Below are 23,974 nucleotides of genomic sequence, written 5' to 3'. Positions count from 1 at the left end.
AATCCAAAGCCATGTGGCACCTTCTCTTGGCCCACCAGCAAGAGTCATTTCACCCCATTTCTTCCCAGCAAGGTCTCTCCTGCCTCCTAAGCCACATGGCAAAAGGGAGCACCCCAAAGCTGCGTGGTCCTCTCCTGGCATGGCTGCCGCACCTGGGTTTAAATCCCAGAGCCAGTCTTCCTCTGCAGCCCCATTTCTGACTCTTCCCACAGTCGGTCACACTGCCAGAATTCCCGTATTCTTCCAGCTTTACTAGGCTGCCATAGTAAGTCTGGGCAGGTGTGGCCCCCTGTCATGGAGCCAATCACCTCTAAGCTCTCACGTAGGCACTGTAACCAGGGGGAGTGGTCTCCCAGTTACATCTTGGGTGGACGTCACTTACATCCCCTGGGCTCAAAGCATGGCCACAGCTATTGAACATATCCATGAAACCAGTTAAAGGTTATAGATAAGTTAAATGACCATACCAGAGGTTAGCTACATAGCTGTTGCTATGCAGAACAGCTCTCAATGGCCCTGCTCCTTGTGTCCCATCCCCCAGCTCAGGCTTGTAGGGGTGAGGACATCCTATATATCTATTTGTCTAATATTTCCTGGACACCTTGAGTTCTAGACCCCATTACAAATCCCTATTTGGGGCCCCCTATTGGCTGTACCCTGTTACATTTCTTATAAGTCATTATGGGGGAAGAAAAATTTTTTCTCTACCTTTCTATGTTCTCCCAGCTGGTCTTATAATTAAATGAACACTAGGCCAATTAACAAGAGAAAATAACCACATTTGATTTTATGAGCACGTAAGGAAGCCTCACATCCGTGAGAGTCAGAGACCACATGCACAAGAGGGGTTCAGAGACACAAAGTTAAAATGAAGTGTAGGTAGCCTCCTGAGCTAAGGGTAAGGTAGGGCCTCTGAGGCTTCACAAAGGGGGAGGGCCATTCTCAGACAGAAAGAAGAGAAGATGTTCAATAATTAGTGTTTGCCCTGACTTATAGATAGGTCATGAAAAGTTCTCTCTGGTGATAACTCTTAATATGGGCAAGCCGCCAAATGGAAATTCTTTAAGGGAGAAGTAAAAGTTTCTTTGGAGCCCACGGGTCTCAGTTCCCTTCAGCTCAAAGTAATCCATGTGCCAAAGGAACACACCTTGAGGAGGCCTGATCTGAACCCCTTCACCACAGTATCGCAGTCATTTCCCTCCATGTGTGCATCTATTTCTGGGTGCTCCTTCCTGTCCCAGGGTTTTGTGGGAACATTGTTAATGTCTTTTACTAATTTAAGAAATTTTTCTCGACATAGATATTGCCTATTTTTAAGTAAATTTATTCCAAGTTTCTTTTCTGTGTTAGATGATCGTTTAAAATTAGGTTTTCTAAGTATTTTCTGGTTATATTGCTTGTGTTATATTTCCAGCTACTTTTCTAAACTTTCATTGTTTTTAATAATTTATAGATTATGTCAGTTTAGTTTTTTCCTTTTCGGTTCTTACATCTGTTATTGCACTTGCTTGCTGAGCCGAATAGACAGTGATAGTAGGCATCGTTGTCTTATTCTTGATTATAAAGGGAATATTTTTAACATGTTTCTGTCAAGAATGATGTTTTATGGGTATTTTTTAAAAATCATTATAAGGATTCTACTTATTTTTTCCATTTTTCATGAGCAGACATTGAGTTTTATTACATGTTTTGTCTGCAATTTTTTTGAGGCAGTTATGTTATCAGTAGAAGTGGACTTCTTGCAGTGCCACGAGGAAAAGACTTTCCCGAGACCCGCACAGGAGGAAGGGGCTCCCTGGTAAACTTGATTGATGATGGAAAATTAAAGGGGTTCCCCCCCTGACTTCGCAATGTCCCATCTCCGTCCGTCTCGCCATGGAAAAGGTCCAGCCTTGTCTTCACTGGGGCCAGGGTGCAGGCCACCGCCCAGAGTTTCTGCTCCGTAATAAAGCACAGTCCAGCCCAGCACCCGGCCAGCTTAGCGTGTGTTTCCAGCTGCAGCCCATAGCTCTGCCTCAGTGTCATGCTCCCCGCAGGAGCCTGAGTGTGGAGTTGCATGGCAGTGGGTTGTGTGCTGCTAGGCTACCTGGCCATGGAAAGCACAGGTGAGTGTGCTGTGAGAGGGCAGGCCATCGGACGAGAAAGAGAGGCCTTCTTTGTTCCCCTAGGATTATGTATCAGGCTTGGAAAAGCCTGGAAACATTTTCAAAAGAATCAATCCATTTCCCAGGTTTTCTCAGGCTTTTGATCGGCCCACCCCCTAGTTAGGCTGACAGGCATCTTTGGTTAAGCACCTCCCCCTGTACCATTTTGACTTCTGTCCACGTGCTTGCCTCTCCTTGCTCCCACCAGACAATCTGAAAGGCCTCTAAGGTCAAGTACCTCCCCCTGGCACCCCTCAGCAGTCTGGTATCAGGGCGGGGAAAGGAGTGGTAATTCCCTCCGCAGAGCCCAACGCTGTAGTCTCCTTGGAGTGTGAAGCCGGTGCTTCCTGGCGAAGCAAGTAGGCTTGTGCTCCCCAGTTTATTAATCTCAATGTCTCAAATTCCCTTTGCTCTCATTCCTTTATTAATAATTAGCTATGTACTGATAGTAACACTTATGTTTTTTTGAGATAGTTATGTTTTATCCTTTAATCTGTCAATGATATGAATTATACTTGCGAATTTCTAAAGTGAGATCACTCTTGCATTCCAACAGTTAATCTAAGTTATTCATAGTGCTGATTTATTTTGTTCAGGATATTTGTATCATTTTTAATATATTAGACTGATTTATATGTCTCTCTGTCTCATTTTGTAATCAAGTTATGCTTGTCCCTTAGAGTGAGTTGCACTGTGCTGCTTCTTTTCCTATTATTTTCAAGAGTTTATGTAATGTTTGCAAAGAAACATTTCTTGGAAATGTGTCTGTAAAACAGCTTGCTCCTCTGTTTTCTTTGTGAAAATATATTTAATTACTGGTTTAATTTCTTTAATGTTTATAGGAATATTCAGACCTATTTATTCTTGAGTCACTTTTGGCTTGCTTTAATTTTCTAGCTATTTGGCTGTTTTGTCTAAGTTTTCAAATTAAGTTGTTCATAACTTTTATTTATCTTTTTAATCTCTGCAGAATCATTGGTTATATTCCACTCTTATTTCCTATTGCTTGTCTATTTCTTCTCTCAATTTTTTCCTTGATAAATGTTACAGAGATTTGCCATTTTTGTCAAATTTTTCAAAGAATTAACTTGGACTTTGTTGATTCAATTATTTATTTTTTGCATTATACTGATTTCTTTCCTTTTTTAATTTTGTTCTAATTTAAGTTTATTCTCTTTATACTTATTCTAAGTATTTTCAGCCTCTCTTTTTCCAATGTAAGCATTTTGGGTTTCTGTATTTTTTAAGTATCACTTTGCTATCTGACAAGTTTGATACACAGTATTTTCATGTTTCTCAAATCTAAATATTTAAAATCTCTAAGTTATTTTTGACCTATGAGCAATTTAAAATTATTTAAGAGTTTCCAAATTTGTTCTTTTTTTAATTTTAGCTTTTGATTTCAAATTGATTTCATTCAAATTATATGGGGGTTAGAGAACATCATTTGTGTGTCTCCTGTCATTTGATGTTCCTTAAGATGTTCTTTATGGGCTAGTAGGTGGTTAATTTTTGGAAATGAATTATAGCATGCATGAAAATAATTTATATTCTATCAGTATAGATTAGGTTCTCATGTATGTCTGTCAAATTAATCCTTTTAACTTGTGTTTTCAAATCCTCTGCATCTTCACTAACTTTTTTTCCTTTATATCTCATTAATTGAAAGAGAAATGGTGACATTTATTATGGTAACTTTTCAGGGCTTCCCTAAGAGTCTATCACTTTTGATTTACATATTTTGTGATTCTTATCACATTACCCAAATTTGGAATTCTCATAGCTTCTCGTTAAGTTAAACTTTTCTATCTCTTTAAAAATATATTTTCTGATTATGCTATTATAGTTGCTGCAATTTTTCCTCCTTTGCCCCCCTTCACCCATCATTCCGTCCAGCAATCCCCCCTCTTAATTCATGTCCATGGGTCGTGCATATAAGTCCTTTGGCTACTCCATTTCCTATACTCTTCTTAACCTCCCCCTCTCTGTTTTGTACCTACCAATTTGTACTTCTTAATCCGTGCACCTTCCCCCCATTCTTCCCCTTCCCTCTCCTAAATGATAACCCTCCAAATGATCTCCATATCTGTGATTCTGTTTCTGTTCTGCTTGTTTGCTTAGTTTGTTTTTTAGATTCAATTGTTGATAGTTGTGAATTTATTGCAATTTTAATGTTCATAGTTATGATCTTCTTCTTTTTCTTAAACAAGTCCCTTTAACATTTCATATAAGGGCTTGATGATAATGAACTCCTTTAGCTTTCTTTACCTTGTCTGGGAAGCACTTTATCTGCCCTTCAATTCTAAATGATAGCTTTGTTGGATAGAGTAATCTAGGTTATAGGTCCTTGCTTTTCATCACTTTGAGTAATTCTTGCCAGTCCCTTCTTACCTGCAAGGTTTCTTTTGAGAAATCAGCTGACAGTCTTATGGAAACTCCTTTGTAGGTAACTATCTGCTTTTCTCCTGCTCCTTTTAAGATTCTCTCTTTATGTTTAACCATTGGTATTTTCATTATTATGTGTCTTGGTGTGGTCTCTTTGGGTCCATCCTGTGTAGTATTCTCTGTGCTTCCTGAGCTTGTATGTCTATTTCCTTCACCAAATTAGGGAATTTTTCTTTCATTATTTTTTCAAATATGTTTTCAATTTCTTGCTCTTTCTCTTCTCCTTCCGGCATCCCTATGATTCAAATGTTGCTACATTTGAAGTTGTCCCAGAGGTTCCTTAGCCTATCCTTGTTTTTTTAGATTCTTTGTTCTTCTTGCTATTCTGATTGAATATATTTTTTCTTCCTTATGTTCCAAGTCATTGATTTGACTCTTGGCTCCATCCACTCCACTATTGTTCCCCTGTCAATTTTTCTTTATTTCACTTAGTGTAGCCTTCATTTCCACCTGGGTCTTTTTTATGCTGTTGAAGTACCCAGTGAGTTCCTGGAGCATCCTGATAACCAGTGTTTTAAACCCTGCACTTGATAGATCACTTATCTCCGTTTTGTATGGTTCTTTTTCTGGAGTTTTGTTCTGTTCTTTCATTTGGGCCATATTTCTTTGTCTGCTTGTTTTGGCAGCCTCCCAGTGTTTCTTTCTGTGTATGAGGTAGAGCTGCTTTGCAGCATGGCCTAGTGTAGAAAAGCGTACCAGTAAGTTGTATGGGGCAGAGCCTTAGCTAATTGCCAGGAAGGGGTAACCCACGTGAACCAGGTTAATGGAATCGTCAATATGGTGTCGGCACTCTGTGGCTCTGTGTGGAGGAGGGCTTTGAGAGGGGACAATGCCACTGCCTGGTCTCTGGAGTTTTGCCCAGGAGGAAGCTGTAGGCTTCCCCAGCACTCGCACTGATGCCAGACACTTCAGTTTCTCCTGTGTGCCACTGGTGCCCTTCCAGCTGCTACACCAGTGCTGGAGCCCAGAGAAAGTAGGTCTACATAAGTCCTAAGTCTGTTGTGGGCCCTTTAAGAAGAGACTCCTGAGAATCCCAAAGTTTTTCTGCCATCCCAACCCCCACTGATTTTTACAGCCAGGTGTTATGGTGACTTATCTTCTTGGCACTGGAACCCTGAGCTGGGTGGTCTGGTGTGGGACTAGGACCCTCACTCCTGAGGTATCCCTCCCAATTTTTATTCACCACACTTGAGTGTGGGAGCACCCATCCCGTGTCTCTGGGTGTCCATGCCTCTCAGTGCATCTCTACATCTTCGTCCCTCCTACCATCTGGATAAATGTGACCTCTTTAAATCCTTGGTTGTCAGACTTCCATACAGCTCAGTTTTCTGACAATAGGTGATGTTTGTTTTGTAGTCTAGCTGTAATTTTTGCTGTGGTTGTGTGAGGAGGTGAGCCGTGTTTACCTCCACCTCCATCTTGCCCAGAAGTCTCTCGAGTTAAACTTTTCTATCATTACATTATGATCTTCTCTCTCTTATTATATCTTATTTTGTCTTTTTCTTTTGTTTGCCTCAACATCTATTTTGGCCAATATTAATGTAGTATTAATTAGAAATAGCCTGCTATATGTTTTTTCTCTTTTATCTTCAATATTCCTGATCCTTTATGTTTTCGGTAACAATGCTTATAACTAGCACAAACCTAGATTTTTTTATATTCTTAAATTGAATGAATATCCTTAGCTTTTCACTGGCACATTTAGTCTATTTTTATTAATGATGTATTTGATTTTTGTCTGCTATTTTACTTTGTAGTTCCTATTTTTTTCTTCTACACTGCTTCACCTACTACTATCTTTATTTACCTTCTGGTGTGATTCACTGAGCATTTATTGTGGATTTTTATGTTTTTTTTTTTTATTTTGTTTACTTTGCCTCTGTTAGTTTGGAAGATATACACTCTATTACCACTTTTTATTGTAACCCTTGATATGTTTATCATATTTTAGCCTAACAAAATCTAAATTATTGTTTTAATTCCTCTTACAAATGATACTAGGAGCTTCGAATAATTCATTCCAGTCATTCTGCCTTCTTGACTTACATGGTATTGTTCTAGTATCTCAGTTCTATCTTGAATTTTTTTTTGCTTTTAAAATTTATATGAAGTGAACTTCACTTTTCTCTGTATAGATCTGTGAGTTTTAGCACACCCATAGATTTGTGTAATCACTCACACAAACAGTAGCTAGAACAATCCATTGCCTTAAACAGTTCTCTTTGGAGTCAGCCCCACCCCCACTTCTGTGCCCCTCCCTGCTGCTTCCCACCATTACAGGTTTGCTTTTTCCAGAATCTCCTATAAATGGAATAATTTGGTGATTACGTAACCTTTTGAGGTTGGATTTCCTTACTAAGCATAATAGTGTTTTTGGCATCCATCCATGTTGTAGCCTGAGTTAGCAGTCTCTTCCTCCTTATTGCTGAGTAGTATTCTATTGTTAATCCATGCACCTGTTAAAGGACATTTGAGCTGTTTCCAGCTTTTTGATTTTACAAATAAAGTTGCTGCGAACATTCATGAGTTTTTTATGTGTTTGTGGACATAAATTTCTGTTTCTCTAGAGCAGCACTGCTAAATCACAGGGCAAGTGTATGTGCAAGTTTATGAGAAACTGCCAAACGCTTTTCCATTTGGCATCGCCGTCACCCCCAGCAACGTCTGAGAGTTCCGATTGCTGTGTAGCCTCTGCAGAACTTGGTATGGTCAGGTTTGGGGGAGGGTTGCTTTTATTTTTCCATATTAATAGTTTTATTTCATTTGGGTATTAATTTTCAGTTTCTCAGTAAATAATGACATTGAGTAATTTTTCCTGTGCTTATTTGCCATCTATATATCTTCCTTGATAAAGTTTATGTTTAGATATTTTGCCCATTTTTAATAGAATTCTTATTGTAGAATTTGAGAATTCTTTACATATTCTGTATATAATTATCATATATGTGACCTACAAATATTTTCTCTTTCTGTGGATTGTCTTTTTATCTTTTAATACTGCCTTTCACAAAGCAAAAACTTAATTTTGTTGAAATCTCATATCTCAGGTTTTTTCCTTTTATGGATAATGCTTTTGATATATCTAAGAGCTCATTGCCTAGCTGAAAGTCAGAGATGTTTTCTCATGTGATTTCTTCAAAAGTTTTATTGTCCTATGTTTTATATTTAAGTCTATGATCCATTATGAATTATTTAAATTATGAGTCAAGGTTCATATTTTTTCATATGAATAGCCAATTGTTCCAGAACAATTTGTTAGGAAGTCTCTTTTTCCTCATTGAATTGCCTTTGCACCTTGGTAAAAAAAATTAGTTGGGTCCTGGTGATGTGGCTCAGCTGGTTGGAGCATTGTCCCATATCCAAAAGGTTGCGAGTTTGATTCCTACTCAGAGCACACACCTAGGTTACTGCTTTGGGTTCAGTCCCAGCCCAGGTGCATATGGGAGGCAACCAATTGATGTTTCTCTCTCACATAGATATTTCTCTCTCCAGTCTTCTCTCCCTTCCTCTCTCTCTAAAAGCAATGAAAAAATGTCCTCAGGCGAGGGTGGAAAAAAATTAAAAATAAGTCAGTTGGTTAAATCTGTCTAGGCTTTTTTTCTTCATTCTGTCCCATTGATTTGTCTTTCTGTCCTTTCACTACCATAAAATCTGAAAATTGCACGGTGAGTCCTACAGATTTTTTCTTTCTAAAAATTGTCTTAGATCTTCTACTTGCTTTACAGTTTTATATGAATTTTAGAATGACTTTGTTTATATCTACAACAAATCCTGTTGAAATTTTGCTTGGGATTACTAATTTTATAAGTATTTACATCTTTATTATGTTGTCTTTCAATCCTGTGACACAATGTGTCTGTCCATTTTAGATCTCTCTTGATTACTTTTATAAGCATTTTTCAGTTTCCAGCACACACATTCTGTGTGTATATGATAGACTTACACCTGAAAGCGATTGCAATGGTAGTTTATTTATAATGTCAGTATTCATGTGCTCATTACTGTTGTATAGAAATAAAATTTAGTTTTGCATGTTTGCCTTGTGTCATACAACCTTGCTAAACTCATTTATTAGTTCTAGGATTTCTGTTGTAGATTTCTTGACATTTTCTATATAGACAATCATGCCATCTGCAGATAGGGGCATTTTTATTTGTTCCTTTCAGATCTGTTTTTTTTGTTTTTTGTCTTCTCTTGCCTTATTGCACTGATTCAAACCTCCAGCACTATGTTGAACGAGTGTGGAGTGCAGATGTACTTACTTGCCTTGATCCCAGGCTTACTGGTAAAAGCATCTAGGTTTTCACCATTAAGTATAATGTAAACTGTGGGTTGATTTTTTTTTTTTTGTAGATGTTATTTATCAAGTTGAGATGTACCCTTCTGTGTTCTATAAATATCTGTTAAATTCTATTGCTTAATGGAATAGTTGAGTTCTTATATATTCTTGCTGTTTTTTTTTAAATAACTAACTGGTCTATCAGTCGTTGAGAGAGGGATGTTGAAGTCTCTAACTGTAATTGTGGGTTTCTCTATTTCTCCTTTCAGTTCTATCAGTTTTTGCTTCACATGTTTTGCAGCTTTGTTGTTTAGTGCATATACATTTAAGGTATATCTTCTTGGTGAATTGGTCCTTTTATCATTGTATGATGCTTCTCTCTGGTCACTTTCTTTGTTCGATGTCTATTTTATCTGATATTAGTACTGTCACTTCTTTTTCCTTTTGATTAAGGACTGCAGGATGCTTTATCTATTCCTTTACTTTCTACTTACCTATATCATTATATTTGAAGTTCTTGTGGACAACATATTTATAATCCACTCTGCCAATCTGTTTTTAATTGCCATATGTAGACCATTTATATTTAATAATTGTGGATGTATTAAGGCTTGTGTCTGCCATTTATCTTTTGTTTTATGTTTGTTTTTTTGTTTCTTTGTGTTCTTTTCTGTGGTTAGTTTACATTTTGATTTACCTACAGGTTTTTTGAGTGTATCTGTGTGTAACTTTTTTAGTAGTCGCTCTAGTATTATATTACATATACATAACTTATCGCAGTCTATTGGTATAATTATTTTACCTAGTTGACTAAAATCTCTCAAAATCTTCCCCCAATTATAGTGTGATTGTATTTAAAGTTTCCTCTACATACATTAGGACCACATCACACAATGTTATAAGCTTTGCTTTGACCATCAAACATAATTTGGAAAACTCAAGAGGAGAAAGACAGACTATTGTATTTACCATTTTTGCTCACCATGATCTGTCTTCCTTTCTGATATATCGAGGTAATTTTCTTTACCAATTTTTTTTTTTTTTTTTTTTTTAGTTTAGAAACCTTCCTTTATCAATTCTTTCAGGTAGACAGCTAATAACAATTTTGGTTAGTTTTTCTTTATCTGAGAATATCTTGATTTCTTCTTCACTCCTGAAGTATATTTTCTCTGGGTATAGGATCTGAGATTGACATTTATTTTCTTTCAGCACTTGAAAAATAGTGTCCCCCTTGCTTCTCTTCTACATGGTTTCTCAAAGAAACCTCGAATTCCAAGTGTTCCCCCCATTATTAAGGTATCATTTCTCTCTCACTGTTGTCAAGATTATCTTTGTCTTTGGTTTATAGAAGTTTGACTGTGAGTGTTGGTGAGCATTTCTTTGTGTAAATCCTGTTTGGGGTTTGCTCAGCTTGTTCAGTATGTAGGTTTATGTGTTTTGCTAAATTTAGAAAGTTTTCAGCCATTACTTTGAGTATTTTTTCAGCACCACCTTCTTTGTACTCTTTTTCTGGGACTCTGATAACATACATATTTGATCTTCTGTTATAGTCTTACAGGACCCTGAGACTGTTTGTTTGTTTGATCTGTTTTTTTCTCTTACTCACACCAAGAAATTTTTTATTGTGTTTCCTTTCAGTTCTTTGATTCTCTCCTTTGATTCTCTCCTTTGCCTCCTCCATTCTGCAGTTGAAATCATCCAGCAGGATTTTTAAATTTAGATTATCATATTTTGCAGCTCTGAAATTTTCATTTCATGCTTCTTTATACCTTCTTTTCTGACACTTCCTGTTTTTGTTTCAAGTATGTTCGTAATTGCTCATTGAAGCATTTGTATAGTGAATGTTTAAAGTCTTTGCCAGGTAATTCTAACATCTCTCATCCTGCTGTTGACATACTGATTCTTTTTTCTCTCAATTTGAGGTTTTTCTGGCTCTTGATATAATGAGTAATTTTTTTTATCAAAACCTGGATATTGTGAATATTATATTATGAAACTCTGGATGTTATTTAGACTTGCTCTTTTAGCTGGCTTCGTCCAAACCCAGCAGGGTAAGGTAGAATTTTGCTTTGTCATTGCCAAGTAGGAATAGAAATCTAGGTTCCTTGCTTAGCCTTCCTTGTGTCTACTCCCTCAAGAGTGGGGTGCTCCACATTACTGCTGGGTGGGAGTTGGAATTCTGGCTCCCCAGTAGGCCATCACTGATACCTCCCTGGCTGGGAGGGGTAGGAGTGCCTCATTATTGCTTCCCACTTGACTTTCATTAATACCTTCGGAGACGGTGGCCTTGTGACCACGAGGTGCTGGTGGTGGAAGTCCTGACTTCCCACTGGGCTCCCTGTGGCACCACCTCTGTGAAGAGGGGAGGGTCACTTTGTTACCACCTAGTAAGGTGATGGCCAGACTACCCCTGTGGTTTCCATTGTCACTGCTCAGCAGTGATGAATGTCCCAGCTGCATGTTCATCTCTCTGGCACTGGTACCCTGGCTTTGGGGCAGGAGGTGGGTGGGGTGCCCTGTCACAGCCTGGGGAGGGTGGCTACACCCTGCTCCCTGCTCAGCCTTTGCTTGTGTGGGTGGGCTATGAAAACAGTTTTTTTCTATAGTGTTTGGCTAGAGTTATTGTCTATAAATAACTCACTTTCCTGCTCCTTTGACTGCAGAGACCAGGCTTTTGTTGGGTTGTTTTGTCTGCAGCCACTGGTATTTCAGGTCACAGCCTCTTCAGATCCAAGTTTGGAATATATGAAGCAAAAGATCCCCACTACTCCATTCCTTCGGTCTGGAGGTTCCTAGCCAGCCCGCCTGTCCTCTGCCTTGCAGTTTCCTTATGTTTGTTTTATATATAATGTCTTGGGTTTTGTTTGTACTTAGAGGAATAGGTAATATGTTTACTCCATGTTCCCAGAAGCAGGAGTCCTGTCACTGATTTGTAAATATATCATTCTTTCTTCAGTATTTTATACACATTACCATATTTGATAGTTTCAGTCATTTGGAGTCTATGTATGTGTAACATCTTTCTCTGCACTCATAGTCTTGATGATTTGTTTTCATGTGAATTGGCAATTTGTGTGTGTGAGTGTTTGTGAGAAGGAGCGTGAGCGTGAGGAGGAGCACACGTGTGTGAGAGAAATCACTGACTGAACCTTATCTCTGCGCACCTCGAGGCATTAAGTTGGGAATGCTTCTCTCCAGAGAAGACTCGCCTTTTCCTCTGATGTGAGGCTGGGGTTGCTTACAGAGCAGGACCACTTCAGCCAGCGTCCAGGATCTTTCCCTGAATGTGTTCATCTCAAAGTGCAGCTCCTCACTGGCTGGTGGCCTCACACTGGTCACCAGAATTGGTGCTGACACTCGCGTTTGCCACCAGGACTCAGTGCTGCCTCTGTGTTTGCAGGTTTTCATGTTTGGGGTACAGGAGGGAGAGCCTACTTACTGCTGTTACTTAAAAAAAAAATATCTGGGAAGAATAGAAATGTTTGTTTTCCTTCATCCAGGTTTCAGTCTGTGGCAGGAGACTCTTCAGAGTTTCTTGTTTGCAGTTATTTTAAGGTCCTTGGTAAATTTCAGGATTTTCTCTTAGAAATTTTTGCTCCTAATATCTCTGTTTTTCTAATCTCTCCATCAGTGGAGACAGTGGGGAGTAAGTACGAGACTGTGTTCCTAGTTTTGTTTTGTCTTGTTTTTGACTGATATGTTTCTTATTTTTCTTCTTAGGGCAGAAAAGACTGAAGTTTTGAGTGAAGACCTTCTTCAGGTAAGGGTGGTGCTGGCCCTTCGCTGACAGACACCAAGATATCATCCCTTTTAACACCAAGCCATTCCCAATGTTGTTCTAACTGTCCCAGCTATCCTCATCCAAACCTATTTAGAGACACAACTTTGTATCCTTTACAACAGAGCCTTGTATTTTGAGTACCAGTTTGGGTGAGATTTTTTAGGAGACATTTAAAGTCATTTCATTGCACTGTTAGCGGTAAGTCCCGAAGTCTGAGTCCCCTCCCCTTCCAGCCCTCCAGAATCGGGTATTGTCTCCCCAGCGGTCCTCGACTCTGCAGAAACATGGGTCAGATGCTCTCCCATGTTGTCCAGACCTGTGATCCCACTCTTGACCCTGCCCTCGCCCAGCGACGTCACCCACTGCTCTGTCCACAGGTGGAGAAGCGGCTGGAGCTGGTGAAGCAGGTGTCCCACAGCACGCACAAGAAGCTCACTGCCTGCCTGCAGGGCCAGCAAGGGGCAGAGGCTGACAAGCGCTCTGTAAGTGCCCTCTTTACCCCAGGCAGTTGAAAATTTGCCTACTAATGACTGGGGTCCCACACTTGGGGCCATGTTTTAGTGTAGCTGTTTATACAGCCACTTCTATGTCTGAGAATCGACCTCTGATCCTACAGTTTTGCAGTGTGACAGCCCCTGCCTGGCCTTGAACCCTGCCTGAAGCATCCTGTGCCCTCACCAAGGAAGGTGCAGTTTCTCCCTTCACCTTCCCCCATCTGGAGCTACCCGGGAGGCTTGCAGAGACGCGCTTGATGCCCCACCATTAGAGAGGCCTTAACCTCACCCTGACCCCCGCTTTAGCTCATTCCCAGATTCCACGTGCAGATGGAATAACATTCCACAGACCAATAACATCTTAAGATCTCATGGAAAAAGTTATACTGCATTTTGGGGGGTTATAAGTCATATATAAAGGCCCTTGAAAATTGTTTTTGCTGTAATGAAACAATGAAGAAAACCTAAACAGAAGTACTCTAATGTCTTCGTAATAACAGGAGGTGCATAATGTTATTCCATTGGATAGTCCCTGGTGCCAACAGGTGGTTGCTGATTTTCTTCTTACCCTTCAGCTCCCTAACCCCCACCAAAGATGAACAGATATTCTTAGATGTTCCCTTGGCTTTACAACAGGGAATATGCAGTCTAGGAGGTTTTTTCTTCTTCCCCGTAAACAGTTGTTTACAAGCGATATGTTTGGTATCTGTTTGATTTTTTTCTGACCCAGAGTTACTGTTGACTTTTGTTTCCCGGTGGTCTCCAGAGCACCCCCTGCACACACACCTTTTGGTGGCCTCATTTCTGTTGACTGTCATGTAACGTGCCCTGCCTGACACTTGGTCACACCTCATGCTGCAGTACCAGTGCCTAGTCCATGGGCCCTATCAGCTATTCCATTTTCTTCCTAGCCTTCCTAGCCTTCCTAGCCTGTTTTTATTTTTCCTAACATTCCCAGCAGGAATCACTTATGTGTGATAGAAATGAACTGTTCACATCTTTGAACAATGTCTCTGGGAACAGTTCCACATCTGTCAGGAGTTTCAGCGAGGAAACCTGGACAGTCTAAAGGGGGAGTTTGCAAAATAGCCTTGGACATGAAACCCTTCAGTCATAGAACCCTCTAATGTGAGACTCCAGGAGCGCGTGTGGGTGGGGCCCGCAGCCAGGACTGCCTGTGACCCACCTTCATTCTTTTGTTCCATGAAGCACTGTGTTTAAAGTAATCCATCTACAGTACAGTACATCTTGGTACCAAGAGTGGTGTCTGAACGTTACCTCCTGAGGCTTGAAGCTGGCCTTTGGTGTTGATGACCCACTAGCATTATGTTTCTGGGGTAAGGTACAGTTAGTTGCCTAGATTTGCAGAGACTTCACTGGAGTCAGGGTCTTGCAAATTACCTGGGTCAGGAGGCATTTGGCTACCTGAGTGACGGGAGGCTGGCAGGTCAGGGGATGATCAGCTCTGAAAGGGCAATTTGTTACTTACATTTCCCCAGAGGAGGGGGCGCACCCTGCTGCTCAGGGCCACCCAGAGAAGTACCGGGGCAGTCAGGAGGCAGAGGGAGGAAAACATGGGCAATAGCCTTTATTGAAGTTTCCAGGGGAAGAAACCAGTGAGGCAGGGTAAACAGGCATAGGATGGGCTAGATTGAATAACTTCAGCAGGCTGTGGGACACAGGGGTGTCCTTGTTGTCTGGAACCTGGGGTGATTAGGGCAGGTGTAGGGTGGCCTGGAGGGTGAGAGCTCCTAAAGGAGGTGGTTGGGGTGTGGCCCAGGATTGGTTGATTTGCATTTCAAAGGCACACTCAAGGGAGAGTTACTTACTATCTCTAGGAATGGCTGACCCTGGGAGGGGCAGTCCTCCAGGGCTAGCAAGGCCCGTGTCAAAGCCTCAGAATGTAAAAAATAAAAAACATAGTTAATTAAATACACTGATTATATGATTTTACCTTTAACTGGAACATGATCAACTGAAGACAAAAGCAAACAAAATATAACCAGAGACATTGAAATTAAGAACAATCTAACAATAGCCAGAGGGGAGCGGGGAAGGGATAGTGGGGAGAATGGTTTTCAGGAACTACTATAAAGGACACAGGGACAAAACCAAGGGGCGGGGCGTGGAAGCAGGGGAGGGAGGTGGGTTTGGCTGGGGTGGGGAGAAAATGCAGACAAGTGTAATTGAACAGCAATAAAATAATTTTAAAAAATACACTGATTAATACTGAGTAATTGCAGCAGAAAGGTACTTAATATCTTGCATATCTCTCTGAACCAGCTGGTCCTAGGTTTGTTTGTCATCTTTGGTTCAGAATTCCTGCAATGCTTGAACGTGCCTGTATAGTCACAATGTGGCTGCTGCAGCTCCAGGCATCATGTCCACATATAACCACATCAAAGGCAGGAAGTGTGAGGGTGGTGAGAGAATTCTTCATCAGGGAGAAAAAAATCTTGCCCAGGACATTTTCTTCTTTGTCTCCCTACCCAAGCTGCAAGGGAGACCTGTAGGGGAGCTTTAACGCAGCCCCGCCCCTCCCCCCCCCCCCCCCCCCCCACTGTCCACCAGGGACGAAGAATAAGTCTACCAAGACATGATCTGCTTGGGGAGGAAAGGAGGCCAATCTCTCAAAGGAGAAGGGCCTTGATCCTTTCCCTCCATGGGCTTTTATTAGGTTCATTCGCATAGGAATGCAGATAAAGCTCATCAATCATTGTCAGCCAGTAAGGGTTAAACAATACATGATTTACAGAGAACCTTGAGGGCTTATTCTGAGTTACAGCCAATTAGTTAGTGGGCCATAAAACTTTAGGTGCCAGACTCATCTCAGGTCTGGACCCTTATCTTTTAAGCTGAGGGTACAGATTAAGTAGGTTTCACAGGAATGTACATATTTTTCTTAGGCCTGATTCCCCAGGGAATCTGCCCCTCCCAGCACAGGACTGCACCGCCCTCTGTTATCGCTTCAGGCTTAAATCAGGTAAGGGAATTAAAGCAGCCAAGAGATTAGGAGACTTCTTGCAGACAGAATGAGGACTCAGGCTATTTCAAAGCCGAGGGGCGAGGGTCCATCACCCCCTTTTGGCACAGCCCCCCGAGTCCTTCCCTGCGAGCTTATCCCTGGTGACCAGAACCTGTCTTAGGTTGATCCTCCCTTGAGGATTCTTACCCGTCATTGGCTAACTGGTCAATCTCAGGGCCAAGCAGGGTGAAGTGGGCAGAGGTGGCACTTCCGTCAGGGAGATAAGCTTTGTCTCCTAAGTGGCTTATGGTCCCAACTCTGACTCAGCCTTAACCATGGGGGTTACAGCCTTTGAAACCAGGCAGGGCGGTTCCCAATAGAGGCCAAGAGGTGGTGAGTATGCATCAGAGAGAAATGGGTTTGTAATGATTGTCCATGATTCACCTGCTGGAACACACACAGGTGGGCTTCTGTGAGCAGGGAAGACAGGCTTGTACCTGGTCAGGCCCTGAAGGCTACATCCTTGGACAGAGATTAACATATAAACTAGGCATCTATTTAGCTGACCTGGAAGAAGTCTATGGTGGAAGTAGGTGCTCAGGCATGTGCAGACCAGTGGTTTCACCTCACAGATTTCAAGTGCTTCATTTTATCATTGATTTCTCGAGCTGATCAGTCTTTTTTTTTTTTTATCCTCCTCTGATTGAATAAGTGATCTGGCTGAAAATAAAATCAAAGAGCTACTTAAAATATTTAACGATCACAGGTTAGCAGGAAAAAAATTTCCAAGGCTACATTTTTCAGTTTTTTTTACAGTAACACTTCAAGAGATGTAATGAGAACATGGCTGTTATTAATTGCCTCAGATACTGAATATATGTCTAGTTCTCTGTGATTATTTGGTAAGGAGATGGACCCGGATCTAAGGAATGGGTGAAAAGGGGAAACTAACCCATAGACACAGACGACAGCATGGTGGTTACTAGAGGGAAGGGGTTCCTGGGTAGTAATGCCTGAAGTGGGCCAAGCCCATGGTGACGGAAGTTGATTAGACTTTGGGTGGTGGAAACACAATGCAGTGTGCAGATCATGTATCAGAAATATACACTTGAAACCTACATGATGTTATTAACCAGTGTCACCCCAATAAATGTAATAAAAATAAATAAACAAAAATAAAGTGAAAAAAGAAGGAAACAGAGAGAGAGAGAGAAAGAGAGCAGGAAAAGTGCTGGCGGTGGTGGAACAAGTGAACAAACACCAGCCCGGGCAGGTGGGCGTTGGAGAGTGTCTGGAGGCGGACATTCTCAGAGGACACCGGGCCAGTTGAAGTGAGCAGGTGGGGTCAGAGAGTCCCTGGGCTGGAAGGGACTCAAATGGGATGGAGGCAGTATTCTGCATTTTATTTGAGCACATGTAAGTTGTTACTTTTCACCATTTCTTTTTTAACAAGCTCATTACCTCTCTAGTAATTTAGTTAGTTTCCAATACTAAAACTTTTATCATACACCTTTACAGGTTTAACCTTGAAAGCTGGGGCTGGCTGCCACGTGGGGGTGAGCCAAGAAGTGGGGTTTTGTTGCCACTAACTTAGTGACCAGAGCAGTATTAGCTGGTGGGTACTGAGTTAAACCAGATTCCTTATGTGTGGTGGGGAATAGAAACGATATGAATCAGCTTTCCAACTTGCCTTCTTTCTCCAGGCTAATAGCTGGTTGATTCATAGATTTTTAAGATACTCTGTATAATACATTTTTTTATTGTTCTCCATCCTTGCATTTCTCAAAGGGAAGTCACATTCAACAAATACACTGTTAGATGGGTAAGTATTTCTCCACCTTACTCAACAAATACTTAGCACCGAATCTGGCATGCAAGGTAGAACATATGCCAATTTCTGAGCACACTCAGGCAGGACCCCTGTCCTCTGTGAGCTCAGGGTCTGGAAGCAAGCAGCATCACACACCAGAGAGGTCATTAGTTATGCAAATCATGAGGAAGTGGCCCTTAGGGACAAGCAAAAAACAGCAGTACCAAAGGCATAAACATGCCTTGGGCAGGGGATGAAAAGTGGGGGTTTCCCAGAGGCACAAAGGAGTTTGGCATTTCTGAGACATGGGAAGGTGGCCAGAGTGACTAGAGTAGAGAGAGGAGAGGGGCAGAGATGGGACTGCAGGGACTGGATCTCACTGTGCAGGCCCTGGTGAGGATTTGGACATCATTCCTCAGAGCAGGGAGAAGGCAGTGTTTGAATCAGGAGTAGCGCAATCAGATGTGTTGGCGGTTGTGTGCAGAATGGATCAGTGGGGCAAAGGCTGTGGTGGAAGTAAGGACAGTTAGATATGCGAGTAGTCTAGGGGAGACACAGTGGAGGTGGTGGGGACAGTGAGGAGGGAGAGAATTAGCACCTGTGGTGGGTATGGGACGCAGAGTATCAAGGACTTGGCAACTGAATGGACGTGGGGTGTGAGGAATGGAGAGCCATTTCAGGGTGTGGCTTGAGTGACTGCTCAGTCCATGGGAGTTGGTGAGATCACCTGGGGAGAAAATACAGGGTGAGAAGACAAATGGTCCTTAAATCAAGAACCTTAGGAACTGTAGTATTTTAAGCTGTCACTGAAGGAGCATCCAACCAAGAAAATCAAAAGTCGAGAATGGTACTGGAAATCCACTACGTGCTCAAATGTAAATCTCGGACATCATCCCTTATTCCTTCTTCCTTCTCCGTGCCCCTAGTCTTTCACCGAGTCCTGCTGGCTCCTCCTCCAGAGCATGTCCGTGTGCTCCAACGTTTACCATGCCAGTTCTTGCAGCTATCACCTCTGCCTGAATACAGCGGTTCCTAGCAGGTATTAGCTCTCCACCTGAACCCTCCCCCCTCAGAACCCATTCTCTACAACCCGAGAGAGTATTTAAGATGGGAACCAGATAATGCCACTCTCCTGCTTGAATCCCACCAAAGGATTCCCTCATATAACAAATCCAGGCTCATTATCTTGGCCCTGGGGCCCTAATGAAATGTCTTCACCTGCATCTTGGGGTCTGGCCCTTGCTCCCCTCCCCCTCAGTTCTCATTCTGTAGCTGCACTGCACTGTTACTGAACGTGCTTAGCTCATGTCCTTGGGGCCTTTGCACTTGCTGTACCCTCCATATGGAATATTCCTGCCCAGCCTTTTAGGCCAGCAACTCATTGTTTGAGTCTCAGCGTGGATGTCATGTTCTCGATGTGGCTTTGCCCTGCCACCCAAGGTGTTTGCTGCCTCCATCCCCTAGTCAGAACACCCTGCCTTATTTTCTTCATAGCACGTATCAGTGTCTGAAATCACCGTGAGCATTCATTTTCTCATGTGTCTGCTCCCAGCACTGATGGGTGAGCTCTGGGGGAGCAAGGATCTTGTCTCTCCATCATGCGCGTATCCTTAATGCCTAGAACAGACCCTGCCACGGGCTAGGCAATGCTAAAAATAGATTGTGTCATCAAAGGATGGCCCATGAGTATTTTAGGCATGAAACCTGCCAAACACATCAGGAAGCTGTTTGGATCCTTCCTGTTCTATACTTCTGTATAGAATTAGCATTATGGTTCTGAATTTAAGTCCTGGGAGCTGACTATCCCGGGTTGAAACTCAGCTCTACTGCTTCCTAATTATACCCGACCTTAGGGGAGTCAGTTACCTCATTATGCCTCGGTTCCTTCATTTGGAAAATGGTAACGACAGTAATGAATTCCTACCCAGTAGGGTGTTTGAGAGTTCAGTGGGGTAACGCATGTAAATGCCTAGCACAATGCGTAACGTGAATAAATATTAAAGAAATTTAACCCGCTGCTGTTGCTGTGGCTTCACTGTTAGGCCAGAACGACCACTGAGAACTACTGAGCACTGAGCAGCGAGTCTGGGCTGTGTCTCGTGAGGCGTGAACCACAGGAGAATTGGGTGGACTTGGAGTTAGAGAAGAGCAGGCTTCAGAGATGGAGGATGTGGAGTTGTGTGTGTTTGTGTGTGAGTTTGGGGAACAGAATGGATATTAGAATTTGCTTTTTATTTGAGTCATCCTATAAACTGTGTTGTTTATGCTCAAGAGAAGTTTACAGAGGAACAGTTATCTCAGACAAGTCAGATTGACCATTTCTAAACCCTAGAACATTCTTTCTTTCCTTCCCCCCATTCTTAAGGGGAATTTCCCTTAGAATTGGGGAAAATTTTGTTTTAATAGCCTTTCTTTGACCTGAAAAATCACTGGCCAGGAGTCGGGATGAGGTTTGCTAAGTGGTGTTCTTTTCACCTGGGCACTGATGTCACCTGCGTATCTGGTGACCCTCAGCCTGGACCCTTGTCAGCGGCAGGAAACAGCCTTCAGCAGCTTTTCTAGATCTATGGGCAATGTAATCCTTCTAAGGCTCAATATCCTTTTTTTCATATTTTTTATTTTTCACTTATAGTAGATATTCAGTATTATTTTATATTAGTTCAGTGATCCCCCGATAAGATTCTAGTACCCACCTGGCACCGTACATAGTTATTATAATATTATCGACTATATTCCCTGTGCTCTACTTTACATTCCCGTGACTGTTTCGTAACTACCAATTTGTACTTCTTACTCCCTCCTCCCTTTTTATGCAGTCGCTTCACTGCCCTGTTGGCGCCCATCAGTCGGAGACTCAGTGTCCTTATGTGTGCCGTGGGCAGGGTGAGCCCAGTGTGGGGAGAGGAGATGATGCCTCAGCAGCAAGCGTTCACAGGGTCAGCACAGTGCCTGGCACCTACTGAGCCCTCCATTTGTTCTTTGTCTTATGTAATTTCTTTAGAAATAGAAATAATTTGTAGTGTGGTATGGGTTACAGTTTATTAAATTGTTCTATTGCCTTTGATTGCAGATTGTCTCATTTATCCATTTCTTCCTTCCTCTTTTCTTTTGGTGGATTTCTTCTAATTTTTTTATTCTTAAAGCATCTATACAAATAAAAACTCTTAATTAATTTCCACTGGGGTTTTACCCTACAAGCCCCCAGCCCCCGCCCTTGGATTCCTAGCACTCACACTCTCCGTAACGTCTCTCGCAGAGTGAATCCGTCCTTCTGAGAGTCACCGTGCCACAAGCACCCTCAGTCGAGGACTTCCACACACTTTGTCATCTTCAGTCAAGCTATGAAGTCATTTAAGCAAAAAAAACAAGGAAGCTCTATATGTCACGATAGGAAATGACCTGCAAAGATATCTCTACACAAAAAGGAAAGCAAGGCATAGAGTGATTTGCCCTGTGGGTTGTTTGTGGGGAAACAACCCACAAACAGCCCACCTGTTTGTGGGAAAAATGTATCCACTGAAAACAGACACATGCTCACACACAACACACCTTCTCCAGTGGGGGGAACTAGGTAGCCGAGAGTTAAGGACAGGAGGGAGGCTTTCTGTTGTCCACCTGCTGGCACCTTTTCAGTTTTGTACCATATGAATGTATTTTCTACTGAAAAATTAATTCATTTGATACAAATAGATAGGTATTTGATAGGCTAGATATGATAGCAAACAAGAAAAACTCATTCCCCTTGTTCAAATATTAAGAATTAAAAGGCAACTGAAGCAGAAATAACTTTCTCATTTTGAGGTACTTTGTCACTGCCACCTCTTTGCCACCTGAGAGGATCTCAGAATCATTAGTAAGGGTGCTAAGTGACTAGAAATGACTAAAAAATAACGTTGTCTCCCTGGCTTAGGAGGAGGGCCCTCCACTTGTATGCCTGCAAGTGGTTTCCCAGTGTGAATTTGGGAAGACAGGCACCCAGCTGTCCCCTCCCCATCTTCTCTCCAGGCCTCTGACCAGCCCCAGGGTCCTCAGGGGCGATTCTTGTTCTGTTGGTCTTGATCTTCACTTCTTTAGTCACCAGTGGGCACAGTTTCTACTTGACTCACTGACAAGGCTAATTGGATTCATTCTTTCCCATATTTGGAAAAACTGCACTTACCAACTGGTAGATGTATTTCTCCAAAAGCTGTCAACTCCGGGCTGTTAGAAGTTCCCTTTCGTTTGTTACAGGCAAGATCCTCTCTTACGTGGCTTCCTTGTCAAATTCCGAAGGACTCAGGAAAGCTTCGGTCCTGCCCTAAAGCTGGGCCACAGGACTGTGGATGCTTACGAAAACCAGAATGGCCATTTCGTGTGAGCTAAGCAGTACCAATGTTCTGCCTTCTGACATCCGGAGAGGAGTGTCTTCACTGGCTAATTAGGGTATTTTAGGAACTTGCAGATTGAAGGCCTTTCCTCCTGCCAGGTTTCTCAACCTCTGCACTCATTATGTGTCAGGCTGGGTAATTCATTATCTTGGGGGACTGTCCTGTGTGTTGTAGGATGTTTAGCAGCCTCCCTGGCCTCTATGTACTAGATGCCAGTAGTGGTCACCACGGTGTGACAACCAAAAAATGTCTCCAGCCATTGCCACATGTCCGTGGGGGGACACAGTCACCCTGAAATAACTTTTTTAATAGGTAAAGTGGGGATAGATGCTCTCCTAAGATACTGTGTCTTGTGCCTTTAATCGAGTCTCTGGAAACTTGTATCTAATAGCTTTGTAGGACAATCAGAAAGTAGTGTTTGAATTCGGGTGTATTAATACTGGGTTGCCTGGTCTAGTTTTTACCAAGAAGCGTGTCCCATTTTATTTGAAATGACGGGGTAGTAAGTTCATGCCTCGAGTAAAAGGCATCTTCCTTCAGTGGTGTGAATCTGTCCAAGGGCAGGGAAGAGGGTATATTTCAGACCCGTCGAAGGCCTTATCCACATAGGTATCCTGGGGTCTCTCCACCTGGAATTACCTCAGGAACCACATGAACTTCCATGTCACTCTCGGGGATTGACTTACCTCCCAAGTTCTTCCCTGGAGATACCGTAGAGGGTGCAGGTCTCCTGGGGATGTGAAAACCAGATTCTTAAGTTCTAGTGGATGGAGCCCTAAAAATCTAGCTCCAAGTTGACCCCTCTCTTACGTCATTTGGCTGTCTCAGGATTGGAGTTACTTTAATCCCATCACACTCTTCTTAAAAAAGCCTTCCGGTTGGGTTGTCCCCAGACGCCCTTCCAGGCACCAGCACCTGCCTGGGCCGAGTCCCCACGCACCCTCACCACTGCCCTCTTCTCCCACTGTTCCAACCTGTCCCTTCCTGTGCTCCAGCTCGTTGGCCTTCCTGGGCACCCTGAGCTGGCCGTGCCCTCTCCCTCCTCACGGCCTTGGCACTTCCCATGTCCTCTACCCAGAATGGACTTTTCCAAATATTCCTGAGGCATGGCCAATTCATTCTGTGACATTAGACCATCTTAAGTCTAAGTGCCACTCCCTTCTGAGAGGCCTTCCCTCCTCACAGCTCCATGCCCACAGCTGCCCAACCCACCCATTCTCCAGCTCACTTCCAGCTACTTGAAATGATCTCCTTCCTAGTTTCATATTTATTGTTTGTCTCCCTGCACTGGAATATAAGTTCTGTGTCTAAGCTCACTCACTGCTGGAGCAGCACCCGGGTGGGTGCTGCGTACATACTGATTATCAAATGAAGTATAGCCTCAGCTCTCTGTGTGACAGTGCAGGGGCCCCGGGCTGGGGTTGCTGCTTCACTTTCCATCTGAGGGGCTGTCTGTGCAGCATGTGTACTGGAGGGCTTGAGCACGTGCCAGCAGTCCTCAGCCTGCTTTCCGGAGGTAGGGACGGCAAGGCGCAGTAAGGAGACAGGCCTGTCGACAGGTAGGAGTGAGGGGGTGGGTCGTGCTCCACTGCTGCAGCAACAGGCTTCTTCCTTTTGGTCCTCCCTCTCTCTCCACAGAAAATAACATTCACCGCTTTTCTATTTTACAGTGCACAACTCCGCGGCATT

General features: G+C 42.5%; 1 protein-coding gene across 6 annotated transcripts in view; it reads left to right on the top strand.

Moving 5' to 3' along the window:
* ARHGAP44 (Rho GTPase activating protein 44) overlaps nucleotides 1-23,974 on the top strand; it is a 170,478-nt gene that overhangs the window by 76,926 nt on the left and 69,578 nt on the right. For 5 of the 6 annotated variants that reach the window (XM_045198932.2, XM_053910608.2, XM_045198930.2 and 2 more), the window contains exons 2-3: nucleotides 12,589-12,628; nucleotides 13,027-13,131. In XM_045198932.2, coding sequence (XP_045054867.1) covers nucleotides 12,589-12,628; nucleotides 13,027-13,131 — 145 coding nt within the window. Of the gene's footprint in view, nucleotides 1-7,201; nucleotides 7,293-12,588; nucleotides 12,629-13,026; nucleotides 13,132-23,974 lie in introns of those variants that run through there. The other variant, XM_045198935.3, reaches the window with a different exon arrangement.

This window comes from Desmodus rotundus, chromosome 9 (genome assembly GCF_022682495.2).
Source record: "Desmodus rotundus isolate HL8 chromosome 9, HLdesRot8A.1, whole genome shotgun sequence".
NCBI lineage: Eukaryota > Metazoa > Chordata > Mammalia > Chiroptera > Phyllostomidae > Desmodus > Desmodus rotundus.
Note: the sequence above shows the minus strand (reverse complement) of the source record. Positions and strands in the feature narration are given on the sequence as shown.